The sequence below is a fragment of the Myotis daubentonii genome, chromosome 19, assembly GCF_963259705.1.
Source record: "Myotis daubentonii chromosome 19, mMyoDau2.1, whole genome shotgun sequence".
In the NCBI taxonomy this organism is placed as follows: domain Eukaryota; kingdom Metazoa; phylum Chordata; class Mammalia; order Chiroptera; family Vespertilionidae; genus Myotis; species Myotis daubentonii.
This window is the reverse complement of record NC_081858.1, coordinates 12,850,411-12,866,930: the sequence shown is the minus strand read 5'-3', so window position 1 is coordinate 12,866,930 and position 16,520 is coordinate 12,850,411. Positions and strand designations below refer to the sequence as shown.

General features: G+C 52.2%; 1 protein-coding gene across 3 annotated transcripts in view; it reads right to left on the bottom strand.

The window, feature by feature from the left end:
• HIP1R (huntingtin interacting protein 1 related) overlaps positions 1 to 10,715 on the bottom strand; it is a 29,458-nt gene extending 18,743 nt beyond the window's left edge. The window contains exon 1 of one of the 3 annotated variants that reach the window (XM_059675852.1): positions 10,523 to 10,715. In XM_059675852.1, the coding sequence (XP_059531835.1) occupies positions 10,523 to 10,615 (93 nt within the window). In that variant the 5' untranslated portion in view covers positions 10,616 to 10,715. The remainder of the gene's footprint in view (positions 1 to 10,522) is intronic. The other 2 variants (XM_059675850.1, XM_059675851.1) reach the window with 2 other exon arrangements.
• Between the last annotated feature and the right edge of the window lie 5,805 nt (positions 10,716 to 16,520).

Genomic DNA, 16,520 nt, shown 5'->3' with positions numbered 1-16,520 from the left:
ATGTTCTGTGTCTTTAAAGATTCTGTCCACGCCCCCCCCCCCCACCCGCCCACAGGTGCAGGTGCAGAGCTGGGAAGAGAGGGCCACTGAGGCAGTGCCAGGCAAGGGGGTGGGGCCATGCCTCCCCCAGCAGCAAGCAGCTGCCAGCTCATAAGCCAGGCGTGTCCTGTCTCCGGGGTGTGTAACCCCATCCCCCAGCTGCCCTGACATTTGAGCTGGCTCTTCTCACAACTGCCACCTGGTCCAGAAGGCTCCAGGCAGCGTGGAGCCTAAAGCCACCGTGCAGAGCAGGCCGCCCAGAGGAGGCTGAGGACCAGCGATGTAACCACGGCCGGACCAAGTGCTTTCTCCACCCCACGTCCCGGGTGGGCCCCAGGAAGGGCTGCAGGGGAACCCCTCTCCCTCCTCCAGGCCTCCCCCTTTCTCCTCCAGGCCAGCAGCTAGGAGCAGAGCAGAGACCCATCCTGAAGGAGTAGGCTGGCTTGGGTCTGGCTGGGGCCCAGCAGGGTGGGGAGGGGGGAGGGCTGTTCTTCCTGGAGCAGGGAGGAGCGCATAGCTTAGCTGGGCCCAAGGTTAAGGTCAGGCATCCCCACCTCCCACTTACTTTACTGAGCACCTTCTCATTGCTGGACCCTGGACCCCCAGAAAGAGCCCCTGCCCCCCCACCCCTTTTGGGTGTCTGCTCACCTTGTCACCTTCCTGATGCCACCCTACTTAAGTCTCCATGTACTCGGCACCCACTAACAACGTTTTCCTTATCTGTCTGTTATCCGTCTCCTCACCCTAATGTCAGCACCTCGAGGGGGGTGGTTCTACCTGGCTGGTCGCTGCTGTACCCCAGGCCCTAAGGTGCCTGGCACATGGAAGATTTCCTAAAGCATGGCACCATCTGTCAGGCCTGCCCGCCCTCCAGTCCCACCCAACTGCTGGCTGCAAGACCAGGGTTCCTCCCAGCGGGAACACGGCCCCGTTGTGTGCAGGGGCAGATGTGCGGGTCGGATCGCTCACAAGGAGGCTCAGTGCTCACACAGAGGGAGTCTGTGGACACCTCACAGGGCCTCGATGTTCCTACAGAAGCAGCAGCCAAGGGGACATCAGACCCCGGGACGCCCGGGCCTCCCCAGCGGGTCCTGTTGGGCTTTCCCCTGATGGGCGCAGAGATGGGGCGTGCAGCCGGCCCTCCTTCAGGCTGGACTCTGTGCTGGGCGATTAGGACCCAGCTCAGCTTCGGGGCTGACAGTCTCGGTGGAGGCAGCCCTATTACTTGGTTCTGTCTACACAGCGTAGCACCCTCATGCCAGCCAAAGGGTGACTGTGGGAAAACTGAAGGGTGAGGGGGAGCCTGGGACCACTGTGGGGGTCCTCTCGCGCCTGCGTGCCTGAAGAACCCTTCTTCCCTCGGCCCCCTGCAGCCCCCGCCAGAGCCTCTCAGCAGTGCTGACCAGCAGGCGCAGCCCCTCCCGGTGGTCAGGGGATCCCTGCAGCGGAGAGAACTGTCTTCCAGGGAGACACAGGCTGAGTGGGATGGGTGATTGGGGCCCTCAGGTCGGGAGGGAAAACCCAGTGCTGGAGAGCAGTGCCCTGGGTGGAGGAAGGACAGGTGGCCACCATCTTGGGGATCTGTCAGCTTCTCTGAGCCCCAGGGGAGAAAGGGAGCAGCTTTGAGTGGTGGGGAAAGGGGGTCAGGGAACGGCTCTCCCCACTCCTGAGCACAGGCAGGGAAGCAGGACCACAGCAGTACAGGCGGGCTGGGGGACTTTGGGGAGGGAGCGAGCTGGAGGGTCTGCAAGGACAGAGAGGGTGGGCAGAGGTGTGCCTCCTGGACCGGGAGGAAGGGCTAACAGTCCTGGGCATTCATCCCCATGCTCCTGTGCCGGAAAAATCCAACAAGCCCACACCCAGGAGCCTCTGCAGTCTGCACCTCACTCCACCCCGTGCCCAGTGGTGAGGGAGGGCCTGACCCTCCAGAGCCAGAGGTGGGGATGAGGTTGGGGTGGCCACAGGCCAGAGGTGGGGAGGCATGAGCTTGCACCAGAGACACAGTCAGAATGGCCAGCTCCTCACAGCATGGAAAGGTATATCTCACGCCACAGGTCTCGATCACCTAACAAGAAAGTGACTTATCCAGCTCAGCCATGTGCCAGGCACACTGCTGGGCACTTCGCAGCTGTGATCTCCCTCAATCTGAGCAACCTTGGGAGCGGGCAGGCAAGGCTTCAGGAAGTTAACCACTTGCCCAAGGTCGCAATGACGAAATGTTGACCAAGTGCTTCTGCCCTGCCTGGCGCTGTTCTAAGCACTTTACACATATTGACTGAGCCCCACACATCCTCCCCCGTAGACTGTGACGAGGAAGCTGCAGCACAGGCCACCTGCCCCTGGTGACTGTCCTCTCAGCCCCCACACAACCCACCCAGTGCCCAGTCTGCACCTCACTCCACCCAGTAGCCTCCTGGGCCACCACTCTGGGGGGAGGGGCAGAGGGAGCAGAGAGCCTCTCTGTCTGTCCCACCACAGGAACCGGCTCCCCAGGACCTGGCCTGGGCTTCACCTCAGCTCCCTCCAGGAGTGGCTCTGTCCTGTGGCCAGGGCGGGGACATCCTGGGAGGCCTCTCAGGAGGGCCCCACTGGGCCACACCTGCCCTGCTTCCAGGAACAATCCTGTCCTTGTTTGTCTAACAAAAATCCTGTGGAGACAATCCCAGGACCAGGCTGGGCAGAGCCACAATGGCATTCGTCCCTGGATGGGCCACACGCAGGGACACACACCAGGGAGCATCTTAGCAGGCGCTGACCCAGGAGACAGGAGACTGGGAGGCAGCTGCAACTGCAGCCACAGGCATGATTCCCCAAGAGGCTGGGTCCTGAGGTGGACTCAGCCATGGACACGGTCAGCAAAGCCAGAGGGCCACATAGGAGGCTCCGGTCAAGGGCTGCTCACAGCAACCCAGTCCCTGTCCCATCAGCTGTGGGGCTTCACGCAGGGCACAGGGGCCCCAGGAAGTTTGGGAAGAGCCACACAGTCAGGGGGGCAGCGGGGAAGAGATAGTCACTGAGGATGGAGCGTGAGCATTTCCCGGATCCTCAGCCCATCGCACAGCAACACCGTGCTGGGAACACAGCGCTCGGCAAGGGGCTGAGCCGAGTGACTGTTCTCGGGGAGACATGACATCCTCTAGTCCATGGGCGATATTCATCACAGGGGAACATGGACTTGGGGAGGCCCCTTCCCCAGGGACCCACGCCTGAGGACAAATACAGGTCTTCTCACCCAGTTCCACAGTGCAGCCACAGCTCCCCAGCCCTCAGACTGCATCCCCATCCACCCGACACAGTGGGGAGCCTCCGCTTTAGAAACTTCCCCTTCCCAGACCACCACTTCCCCATCTGGGAAGCAGGAATAAGAAAACCCCGTCTTCCAGAAGGTAAGCACACATGCAGCTTGTCGAAAGCATCGTGCTGTGTTCCAGCCACGTGTGCCTCCCTCTGTCCCTCCAACAAGGCCAGCCAGGTCCCGCCTCCAGGCCACGCTGTGCCTCCCCACCTCCCAGCTCTGGGCTGAAACACCCCTTCCTGGAGGGTCTGCCTCACCCACCCCCAGGAGGAGCGCATCCCCTGTTGACTTTACCCGGGACATTTACTATCTCGCGTACCACTTATTCTCTGTCCACCTCTGACCCTGGACACGCGGCTGGAGGAACCCTGTCCGTCTTGATCCCTGCTGTACCTCCAGTCCCCAAACCCTGGCCCTGGCTGCCAATAAATCTTTATTGGCTGAATGAAAGAGTGAACACTTGAATGGACAAAAGCTCTTTCAAATACAAGTGCTGGTGAAATTCAAGGTGGTGAGTGTTTCTTTCTCCAGCTAATAACTTAGCCACGAGGGTTAAATACTAAAGGCGACTATAAAACAGTTTCTATTTTAAAAACCAACCCCGCGATGAATCAGACCTAAGTCTCCTTGTACTGTTATCATGACCCTTCACAGGGCTCTCGGCGGAGGACAAAACCGTCCTTCAAAGAGCCGGGCCGGGGACTGGCAGAGAGGCGGGTTATTCTGCTTTGGCGTTTCCAGAGCTGTTGGAAGGACAGAAGGATCTCATTCAAAGGCTTCTGCCACCTCAAAGGCCATTGATGAAAGCAAACACAGGATTTCTGTAGCCGAGGCGGCAGCTAGGATGTGGTCACATGCAAAGCAGCAGGGCGCACTGGGACGAATCTGCAGCTTGGGGACTTCTGCAGTGGGGAAGGCAGTGGAGCGCCAGTCCTAAGGCTTCAAGCGCCACTTCTCTTCATTCATATCCCAGACTCACAATTACGAAACCCGAGGGCTGAGCTGGGGCCACCTGCCCTCCAGGAGGAGGGGCATGAGTCAGGAAGGATGGTGCCACTCACGGGACAGCCCAGCCCACTGCCACCTCTGCCCCAGCTCTGCTGGTAACAAACGAGGAGGTGGAGATGCACCCCAAGTTCCACTTCCGGAATGGATAGGGAATCACCCCAGGCGGTTTCGTTCCCTGGGCCCTGGTGACATCACTCTAAGACCTGTCTGTCCCACAAGCCAGGGGCCTGAGTCACTCCCTGGCAGGCGGACCTACTGCAGTTTGAGGCTGTTTATTTCAGCAGGAGAAGCAGCAACCCCGCCTCACCCAAAGTTTTCTCCATGGCTCGGCCTTTCTCCGCAGTGGGAGCCATGGCCTTTCAGGCCTCACCAAGTGGTGGCTTTGAAGAAGGGAGACTCGCATGGAATCCACGCGCACTGAGTGTGTCCCCTGAGCTACATGCTCAGGGTGCTGGGACATAGGAGGAGCCAACACCTCCCTGCCTGAGAATCTTGGGGTTCAGGGGGTAGTGCTTAGGGGGCCCACAGGTGAAGCAAAGCAATCGTGCCCAACCTTCCATGTGCCCATGTCCTCGGCCTCACAGACAAGGTGATATTTGAGTCCCACTCGAGATCAAGTGGACAAGGGAGAGCCTGGCCCAATGGCCCGGCCGGCGTCTCAGGTGAGCCGGCTGGGTTTCCCTGTCCCCCAGCCAAGCAGGCCTAGACTCGACTCCAGTTTCCACGCAAGCTGCTGCAATCGAGTGCCCAGTCTCATTTCATTCACAAACGGCCCTGTCTACCCAGGTCACGCTGGCCTGGGGCAAGGACAGAGGGCAGCGTTTCTGCCAAGGGAGTCACAAGCTGGCTGTCCTAACTCCCTGGGGCTTCCCTGGAGTACCTTCCCAGAGGACCATGTCCCTGGAAGCGGGCCTGCTGTCCTGGGGAAGGGGGCCGTGAGCACCTGCAGACTCGCTCTTCTGGAGATCCGCCTCCCTCCCCAGCAGCCCTGGCTCCACTCCTGCCCTGCCAAACCACGGCACAGGGACAGGCCCAACAGGACATTCTTTCTACTTCTTTCTGTCTGACGTGCCCTTCTGGGCTCTATGGAGCAGCTAATGCTGACAGAGCATCTACTCTGCACCAGCACCAGGCGATCCGTCAACTCTCATGACCATGACCTGGGTACAACTATCGTGTCCACTTTGCAGATGAGCCGACTGAGGCAGTCTTGTTCTTCACTGCTCTGCCACAGCACACCTGTCCTTCTCTCACCTCCTTCATTAAATGAAAACTCTTGGAGGGGACAAGGATGATTTTTCTCACCCTGGCCGGTGTGGCTCAGTTGGTGGAGTGTGGTCCCGGGCACCAGAAGGTCATGGGTTTGATTCCTGATCAGGGCACATGCCTGGTTACAGGCTCAATCCCCAGTAGGAGTGTGCAGGAGGCAGCTGATGGGATGTTTCTCTCTCACATTGATGTTTCTCTCCTTCTCCCTTCCTCTCTCTAAAGTCATTTTAAAAAATTATCTTTTTCTTCCTATAGCACACTCCAAGGCACCAGAAACAAGCCCAAAGACACAGCATGTGGTCCTCATGAACATGTCATGGGACAAATGAGCATCAAAGATGGGAAGAGTGAGGGAAGGGCTAGCAGCTGCATCCTCACCCCCATCTGGACCAAGAAGTCAACTGATGGGAGGGGGGAGGCTCAGGGGATTTCTGGCAGCCCAGAGTCAGGAAGTCAGCTGCTTGCCTGAGCATCACCAAGAGGACAGAACCAGATAGAAGGGCACAGCTCACCACCCATGACCCATCCCAATGACAGACCTCAGCAGGCAGGTGAGTGCGGCTGGAGTGGCTCATGGCCGGCTTTGGGGGCAGTGTCCTAGGGTAGCTGTGCGCCTAGTTCTTTCTGTCCTTCTCAGAAAGGAACCTTGACTGGCCTGTCCTTTAGCCACTCAACCCATCTGTTCCAGGTGCCCGGCACCCTGCCTGCATGGGGAACACAGCAGGGAGAAGACAGGCCTGCCCCATCCCCATGACAATGGTGGGACGGAGCTGGGTGTCTTGGCTATCCACCACATGGCTTAGATTTCTTCTCAAACTTGGGAGCTTTTTTGGTAAATATTTAAATGAGGCCCAGAAAGGGGTTAGTGACTTAGAGTGTTACAATACCACAGTGTTTGTAAGAAACATGAAGATGCAAGGGTGGGCACATGTGAGCCTACCTGCCTATCACAGGAGACTCCATGGAGGGGGCGATGGGCACACATGGGAGAAGTCAGAAGAGAGGGACCAGCAGGGGCAAGGCATAGGAATCCGAGAGTACTGTGTGTTTGGGAACAGCTTTTCCAAAGAGAAACTCAAGTTTCCAAACACTTGTCCTGTGGTCTGCCTCTAATAATGAGATTCTAAAGAATTCCTGGCAGGAAAACATTAAAAACAAAACGAAACAAAAAAACCAATGCCCTGGGCTCCAACCCAGACCAAATGACTCCATATCTCAGGTAACCAGGCACTGACATTTTTAAAAGCCTCCCCCACACCCCAGGTGATTCTCCCACCGTGCTGTCTACACTGGCCACGTGTGGCCACTGAGCACCTGAGTGTGTGAGCCCAAATCCAGACATGCTCTGAATGTCAAACACGTGGATTTTGAGGACTTAGTAGGAGGAGAGGAATGTAAACTATCCCACTCATAGTTTTTATGGTAGTTACATGTTGTAATGGTTAATTTGAAGACACCAGGCTCAAGAACAGATACGATGAAAAGGAATTTCTGTTGACTTCTTCATGGGGCTGCTAGGAAATGGGAAGTGGTGCACGTGGTTTCCATTGGACAGTGCTGCTCTAACGGGAGAAGGGGCTGAGAAGCCCTGAACGGCAGTAAGTGTTCATCTTTACACGACTTCGACTCCCAGAGGCTGCAGAGGGGATGTGTCGCCGAGCTGGATGGTCGCCCTTCCGTCCAATCCCTTCCCCACCATTAACACCTGGGCTGCTCACCGCTCCACACGAGGCTTGGCACACTCAGGTGCGGCCCCTCTCTTGTGCTGACCTCATGGGAAGCTTTAGGGACCTATTTCCACATCCTGCAGGGGAAACTGAGGCCCAGAGAAGCAAAGGGACTCAGAGCTAAGGAAAAAGCAAGACTGGAATTAAGCATTTCCAAGACTGAGTCCTCATCCATAACAGGCCTCAAAGGCAGGTCTGCTTGGTCAGAAATGGCTCTGAAACTGTAAGGCTCTGTGGGGGCGGGAAAGGAAGGGAGAAGGACGACTACCTGGCAGTTTGAGAGCACTGTCCTACCTGCTTTGCATTCTGTTTGTATTAGTAACCTATTACTGCTATAATAACACGCCACAAACTTGGTGGCTTACCCCTATCATCTCACAGTTGAGGTCAAAAGTCCAAAATGGGTCTCATGGAGCTAAAGTCCCGGTGCCAGCAGGGCAGCTTTCTTCCTAGAGGCTCTGCAGGAGACCCTATGCCCACCTTTCCCAGCTTCCAGAGGACACCGCGTTCCCTGAGAGCGGCCCCAGCCTCCACCTCCAAGGCGCCAGCACTGGATCGCTCTTCCATATTTAAAGGCCATGTGACTGCATTGGGCCCACCTGGCTGACCCGGGCTATTCGCTCCACTTTGAGGTCAGCTGATGAGCATTTTCTTAGCAAGGACTGTCTACAGGTTCCAGGAATCAGGAGACGGCACATTGTTGAGGGGCTGATCTCTATACCTTACAACAGCCCCAGGAGGTGGATGGAATTATCTCCATTTTTAGAGACAATGAGATTCAGGAGTTAAGCAACTGGCCCAGGGAGACAGACGAGCCCTCCATGCTACCGCACCATCTTTGCAACGGTACAGGCCATTTTCCGGTTCAGAAGGCAGGTGTGCTGTACCGTGGTGATCTGTGTTCAGAATACTACAACACAACCACAAGCCAACACAGTTTTCTGACATCCATTTTGGAAAGGGGTTTTATCACCAAAGAGAATGAAGTCGTGGGGAAGAAGAGACCAGCTTCCTGGACACTCCCCCTGGGATTACAAACACACACACACACACACACTCACACCACACACCAACCACAAGTACCAGGTACCTTCCCTGAACACTCCTGACTCGGGTGGGGAGGGACCTTTGTAAAACAGGGGGTGTGGCCTGTTGAGAAAGCTAATCTGTACTCATTTTTCCTATTCCTCACCCTGGAGCCCACCAGGAAAGAAACTGGGGGGTCATAAGGATGTAAAATCTTAGGAAGCCAAAGTGCTCCTTTGCAACCCAGAGCCCTGTGGTCACCATGAAGACACAGGCGGCGTATTCCAAAGGGAAGGCGGTCCGTGGGTTGGATGTGCTCTTCTGTGTCCAGACGCAGCAACCTCAGCTCTCCGGGTCCTTCCCACCAATGGGGTCTGGCTGGCAGCTCACTAGATATTTCTGGGAACGATCTAATTAAATATTAACCATGTGCAAAACCTTATTCCTACATCCCCAGTAAGTCACCCTGAAGACAAGCAAAGCCAGACACTGAACCCGAACTCTATCTTTCCAGGAAAAAAAAAAAAAAGAGTGAGCCCTGGAACGGGCAAACGCTCGTTTCACCCATTAGAAAGCTATTCATCATAAGGAACGCTCTCAGCCCGAGGAAAAAACCCAACAAGCAAACACCAACAAAACACCTTGTTTTCCAAACCAAAATGTGTGGATCTATATCCGAGATCCCTTCTCTTTGACATTAAAGAAGGTTGCTCCTGACTTAGAATAACCCAAGAGTTAGACCAATAACTTAGCCCTTTAAATCCCATCCTCTCTAATGGAGCAACCAGGCTTCTTTATTCCTCCTCAAAGGCAAGAGAGGAAAAAAAAAAAAAAAATCAGCGCCCGAGTAAAGCTTCTGACAACATCCAGATTCTCTCTGCCCATTAAATTTCTCCCCATCCTTCCGCAGGTTCCGGCAAATCGATTATGTATTAATGACTTTAAATGCCACATTTGTTTTTATGATGGGCTATCCGGGTTGAGGGGAAAAAACAAAACATACGGTAGGCCAGAGGAGGATGAGCACAAGGATAAACTAATTTGTGGCCAGGTTACTTCTAGCACGTATCCCAAGGTTTTATGATCACTTTCATCGCTCATCACAAGCACAAAGGTGGAAGGTCCCCCTGGGTTTTTCTTATTTCAAAAGACAGCTGCTGCAGGCAGAATGTGCTAACTTGTTTTGAAAGCAACCGCAGAAGTCGGGGCTCTCTGCGGGGAGGAACCTGCTAATGGCAGCCGCAACCGTCACCATCCAGCCTCAGGCAGGGGAGGGAGGGAGGGAGGGAGGGAGGTCCTTTCGGCCTCCTTTATTTCGAAAGTAAGGTGTTTTAAAAAAAAAAAAATTGTGGCTATTTCAGCCTTGCTTGACTTCTTTGGGCAAATAAAGAAGTATGCGCTCCCCTCCCCCAGGCCTCCGCACACCTCGGTGTCTGTACAATGAAAAGGAACCGAAAAAAATAAAATAAAAAAAACCCAGAAGCACAGCCACGCCGGCATCGCGCGTTCCCCGCAGGAACACGCGTCCAAATACACGCCCGCGCCATTGTTTCCCGGTTAAAATAACCTCCCGGGAGGGCGACGCGGGCGCGTGGGAAGCGCAGGAAGGAAGTTCCCGTCTGCCGGGCGCCCGCCCGCGTTTCGTCGGGGCTGGGAACCGGCGTCTGCGTGGGCCCGCGCTCGGGCGAACAAGTCCGGCCGCATTCGTGAAACTTTTCGCCCGGCAGGTAACCAGCCCCGGCGCGGCGGGGAGACAGCCCGGCGAGGAGGAAACCGGGGCTTCCTCCGAGGAAACGCGCTGCTTCCCGGAGACCGGGCGGCTCTTTGGCTGGCGCGGAGGACGGGGGCGCGCCGGCCGCACCTGGGCTCCGCGCTCACCTTGACCCCCCGCTGGCCCACCGCCGCGTCTCGGCTTCCGGCCACCGCCGTCCCCACTCGCACCTCAGGCCCCGGCGCCGGCGCGCGCTTCCGGTTCACCTGCGCGCGGGGCGGCTTCGACCACGGAGGCCGGGGGGTGAGAGGCTGAGCGGCTGAGGGGATGCGGCGGGGGGGAGGGAGCGGGGAGCGGCCGGTGGCCGGGCCCTAAGGGACGCGAGTGAGCGGACAGGGGAGAGGGCGCCGCCCGCCAGCCCCCCGCCCCCCGCGGCCCGCCGCTCGCCTGGGTCTTGTCGAACTGCTCCCGCTCGGCCTCCAGGCTGTGGCCGGGCCTGCGGCTCAGCACCCGCGCCGGCACGTTCTTGATACTGTTCATCCTGCCGCCGCCTGCGCTCCCGGCCCCGGCTCCGCGTGAATGAGTGCGCCCCGGCCGGCCGCCCGAGCCTAGGCGCCGCGAAGCCGCCGCGCCCCGCCCTCCCGCCCGCCGCTGCCCGGCTCCCGGCCCCGCCCCTCGCGCCGCAGCTCCGGCCCCGCCCCCGCTATAGCCACGCCCCCGCCTCGCGCCACGCCCCCTAGCCCAGCGGGTCCGGCCCAGGCCCGCAGACCCATCAGGCTCGCTCCACCTGCTCCGTGGGCGCACTCCTCCTTCCTCCCGATTGGGGCTCGGCCATTTCCCTTCCCGCACACACCCCACCACCCCGGGATCACTAAGACTTGTCTACACCAGCCCCGGATCTGGTTCTTTTTTTTTCCGTTTCAGTCTCATTAATTTGTGTCACAATGAATACAATTAAGCAGCCGCTCTTTGTGCATCTCTAACATCACCGCAGCTGGTACCCCCCGCGGGGCTGTGCGTGAGCTTTCAGAGACTGAGGACACCTGCGTGGGGCCAGGAACCGCGAGGGGACTGGAGAGGCAGGGCAAGGACAACCTGCAGACAGATTTGAACAAAACACAGTGATGGACCATCGAAGCGCATCAAAGAGATGCCCCTGGAGGTGGTGTGGGACTTTTAAAAATATTGGCCGGCCCCAGCGACTCAGTTGGTTGAGCATCTCATTCTGTGCATCAAAAGGTTTGCAGGTTCAATTCCTGGTCAGGGCACATACCTGGGTTTCGAGTTCGATCCCTGGTGGGGGCACATCTGGAAGGCAACCAATCTCTCTCTCTCTCTCTCTCTCTCTCTCTCTCCTTTTCTCTAAGCATATATTCAGGTGAGGATTAAAAAATAAAAATTAAAAAGTCCTTGTATTGATTTTGCTCTTTAAATTATCAATCACAAGACTTGAAGTTAAAAAACAAACAGCTATCCCAAGTATGTGTTCTCAAATGGTTGTTACCGTTTGTTACCTCCAACTTTCCTATCAGAATATAGGTGTGAAATTACCCAGTACAGCTACCAAGGACTCCCCTTGAAGAGGGAAAGGGACCCCTCCATAACCTTGACCGCTGTCTCCTCCACACTTTCTGGAAGCTACGTTCCTGGAGCAGACACAGTTCCTGAAAATGGTATTTGACAGGGCTCTCCTCTCACTCCACTAGAGAGAAACTAACCATGCTTTACCTAGTTCCAATCCCTGGAAGGTTTCTCTACCAGAATAACAACAAAAATGACAATAGCTAATAGTTATTGAGTGCTTATTATTTGCTACAGCACTGGGCTAAACCCTTTACATGTATTATCTCATTTTAATCCTTGGCGCCCCAGTCCATAGCTGTGATGAAATAAAGACACCCCCCCCACACACACACACACAGAGGCTGCTGGCTCCCACACCAAATGTTTCTCAGACTCCTGCTCCACATCCAACAAATCAGTTCTCCACTGAACTTCACACTTCACACAGCATCTGCTTTTAATCATTCTTTAAAAATATATTTTTATTAATTTCAGAGAGGAAGAATAGAAACATTAATGATGAGACAAAATCATTGATCAGCAGCTTTCTGCATGCCAGCCTTCCCACCCCCACCCCACTGTGGATAGAGCCCACAACTCAGGCCTGTGCCCAAATGGGAATTGAATATGAGCTCCTAGTTCATACATCAATGCTCAACCACTGGGCCACACCAGCCAGGCAGCATCTACTTTAAATCAAACGACAACCCCTCTGGGTCTAGACCAGGATGGGCAATCTTTTTGTGAGTGCGTGCCAAAACCAGCAAAACCTCTGACTCAAAATTCTTCTGCGTGCCAACCCTAATTTTTTGAGAACATGTTACGCCAACTTGATATCTCTTAAGGTGTACGTATGTGAAGAACCTTGAAGAAATAATAAAATTAATTCGAGTGACAAAAACACAGTATATGATGAAAAATACATTTATTTTTTAACGTATACATGTACACTGATAGTCCGACAGAAAACTTTATGACTCCGTTTGATATTATCAGTGGGACTTTTGCTGCTGCATCACTGATGACAGAGATTTTACATCAGGTTTATATTTCGTGACCTTCAGAAATATGTACAAGCTACTACTTTCATCCATCAGGCTACTCCTATTACGAGACTTAACAAACTTCATCACTGAGAACAAAGATTCACAAGCATATGTGGATGCAAACATGGAGAGTAACTCTGTTGCAAAGTTAAACAGAAAAAATTTTCTGGAATGGCATTCCAAGTCCTCAATAGTTCGTTTTTGACACTTCTCTCTGGTACTCCTGTCTCTAATCGCTTTTTTTCAATGTTTTCCAAGTCAACTCTAAGGTCAATAAATTTCTGCTTCCAAATTGAGCTACTCTGAAATTCAATCAATTGCATTTCAAAGTCAGCCATGTCTACCCATGAAAACATTTGTAAGTTTAGTTCCTCCAGTTTCATGCTGTCTGGAAACCTCATGAATTTTGCTGTCTCTTCCAGTTCTCTGAATTTCACAGATCTTGAGAAGAACTGCTCAATAGTTGACTTGATGATGTTTAAAAATAGCTCTTGAAGGCTTTGACTGTTCTGTCATCTTTTGGGAGGTCTTTGATGTGCCTCTTGAGGTTTGGGAAATATCTAAATCTCTCACCATTCACATCCCTCTTAAAGACTTCCAGTTTCTTTTCAAAAGCCTTTATGTAACCAAACATAACATCAAGTATCTCGCCAGTTCCTTGTAATTTAACATTTAAGTCATTCAAATGTTCACAAAAATTGTAAATGGAAGATTATAAGAGAGGGTTTCGCGTGCCAGCAAAAGTTACTGGTGTGCCATGTTTGGCACGCGTGCCAGGGGTTGCCCACCCCTGATCTAGATCATCTGTCATAGTGACTTAATGTTAGCAACCAACTACCAGACTATGACTAATCAGGGTCAGTGACTTTGTGGACTAACCGCCTGTTTTTGTAAATAAACCTTTATTTATTAATGTGCTAGGCACTGTGCTGAACACTTGTTGGGATCGCACAGTACTTGGCTTCAGCATCTCTAATGAATTCTAAATTATCTGCTTGTAGGTAAGATGTTGAGCTACTACAGGGCAAGGACCATTATCTTCCTCAGTTTTATACCCTCAGTGCCTAGCCGGGTTCCCAGCACATAGCAACGTTCAAAAATGTGTGTGCAGTGAAGGGCTGGAAAGTGAGTAAATAACCCCCCATAACTTGCTACACACCTGCATTTGGCTTGGTTTTATGGAAGAGCGTTCCTGGGAGCACAAGGACACAGCCTCCTCACTCATAGTTTGTCCAGGTTCATCTGTGGGAACATCTTCAGGGAGTGCTGGTTCTGTAGCTGATGGGCGGAGGGTCTCCTTATCATCAGAATCAGGGCACCACGCTTTGGTGTGTCTCCAGGGCTGTTTAAGGCTCCACCCAGGGAATTACAAAGGCCAAGCATTTGTGATATGAATTAGATCTTGTTTCCAGAAAAATCCCAGGAGGCAAACAGTAGAGGTGACATCATTGCTTATTAAAATGACGGTGCTGCAACCCCCACACTGCCTCATTGACATGTGACGCCCCGCCTCTCTGCTCAGCTTCATCTTACTCCATCCTGGTCCACTGAGCCCGAAAGTATGTCAGTCACACTCCTTCCACCTCAGGGCCTTTGAACATACTGTCTGGAATGCTCTTCCTCTTCTGTTTGCCTGCTCATCTTTCATCTCTTAGTTCAGATGTCACCTCCTCTGGAAAGCCTTCTCTCAACCCTCCGCCCTTGCGCTATGCCCCGGCTGCATGCTGTCACGGTGCTCGAAGCTTTATTTCATAGCACTTAGCAGTTCCCATGACCTATTTGTGATTATTTCATTAAGGTCTCTCTCCCCCACCAGGCTGTAAACAGCTGGAGTCTGCTCTGCTCAGTTGTGTGTCTCCTCCAGTGGCCAGCAAAGCAGTACTTACTGTGCTCAAATCATTTCCTTTTTTTGTTAGATCTCCTAAACATGCATTTGGCTGAGAACCCAGAAATCATCCTGATTGATGTGCCCTCTTCATTTGATAAACTCTCAAAGACCATGCTGGTTTTTAGCCTACCTTGTCAGCTGTGGTCCCGATTAATATGCCTGGTTTCTCAATCCAATCTTATCACTGTTTTCTATCCCTTATGAAGTGGTTGCTAAGATTATTCTGTTTAAGGCCTAGAATGATGAACCTTCCTGAAATGGATGCTAACAAAATCGATCTCAAATGGTTCGGGGAGATTCTCACAGCCAGTTGGCCTGGAGGTCAAATCCCCCTAGTATTAACTACAACAATCAAGGCTTAACTACAACAAGACTGCACACAAAGACCACTAGGGGGTGCACCAAAAAAGCATAAAAAATGCGGAGACAAAGAAACAGGACAAAATTGTCAATGGAGGATATTGAGTTCAGAACCACACTTTTAAGGTCTCTCAAGAACTGTCTAGAAGCCGCTGATAAACTTAATGAGATCCTCAAGAAATCTAATGAGACCCTTGATGTTATGATAAAGAACCAACTAGAAATTAAGCATACACGGACTGAAATAACAAATATTATACAGACTCCCAACAGCAGACCAGAGGAGCGCAAGAATCAAGGCAAAGATTTGAAATGCGAAGAAGCAAAAAACACCCAACCAGAAAAGCAAAATGAAAAAAGAATCCGAAAATACGAAGATAGTGTAAGGAGCCTCTGGGACAGCTTCAAGCGTACCAACATCAGAATTATAGGGGTGCCAGAAGATGAGAGAAAGCAAGATATTGAAAACCTATTTGAAGAAATAATGACAGAAAACTTCCCCTACCTGGTGAAAGAAATAGACTTACAAGTCCAGGAAGCACAGAGAACCCCAAACAAAAGGAATCCAAAGAGGACCACACCAAGACACATCAGCATTAAAATGCCAAGAGCAAAAGACAAAGAGAGAATCTTAAAAGCAGCAAGAGAAAGAAACTCAGTTACCTACAAGGGAGTACCCATACGACTGTCAGCTGATTTCTCAACAGAAACTTTGCAGGCCAGAAGGGAGTGGCAAGAAATATTCAAAATGATGAATTCCAAGAACCTACAACCAAGATTACTTTATCCAGCAAAGCTATCATTCAGAATTGAAGGTCAGATAAAGAGCTTCACAGATAAAGAAAAGCTAAAGGAGTTCATCACCACCAAACCAGTATTATATGAAATGCTGAAAGGTATCCTTTAAGAAGAGGAAGAAGAAGAAAAAGGTAAAGATACTAATTATGAACAACAAATATGTATCTATCAACAAGTGAATCTAAGAATCAAGTGAATAAATAATCTGATGAACAGAAAGAAAAAAAAATGGTTCGGGGAAACCAAGGTGTACTACTTCAAAACCACTATGTAACTACAGGTATCTCAAAGGTGGGGGGTGGAATCTCAGGTCAAGGCCACCAAGGAAAACTACAGGATCGAGTAGCCATGGCATGCATAAGGTTTCAAACCTCAGCCATGTTCCTGAAATGAACCAACCTTACCCCACGGAGCCTCTCAATTATTTTATGCATTCTACTAGCACTTTTTAGGTAAGACTGTTTTGGGTTTGGTACTATTTTGATTCAGAATTTACTTCTTTGGGGATATTTCTATTTGTTGAAATGATCTGTTCACACAAATCCTAAAAATACCCTTTTATCAGTCTCTTCTGATGGCTGAGAGACTTTCTGGCAGGCAAGTTATAGTACAATTTAGTTGCCTCCTCTTAAGATAAAGGATATGAATGATATAAAATATAAATGCTAAAATCTAGTTTTATCCTGCAATTATTTTGAACATACTGAGGCTGCTTCTCTTTAACAGACATTGCTCACATTTAAATAACTTTAGCCACAAAAAGAAAAACAAATGGACAAACATGTGTCTT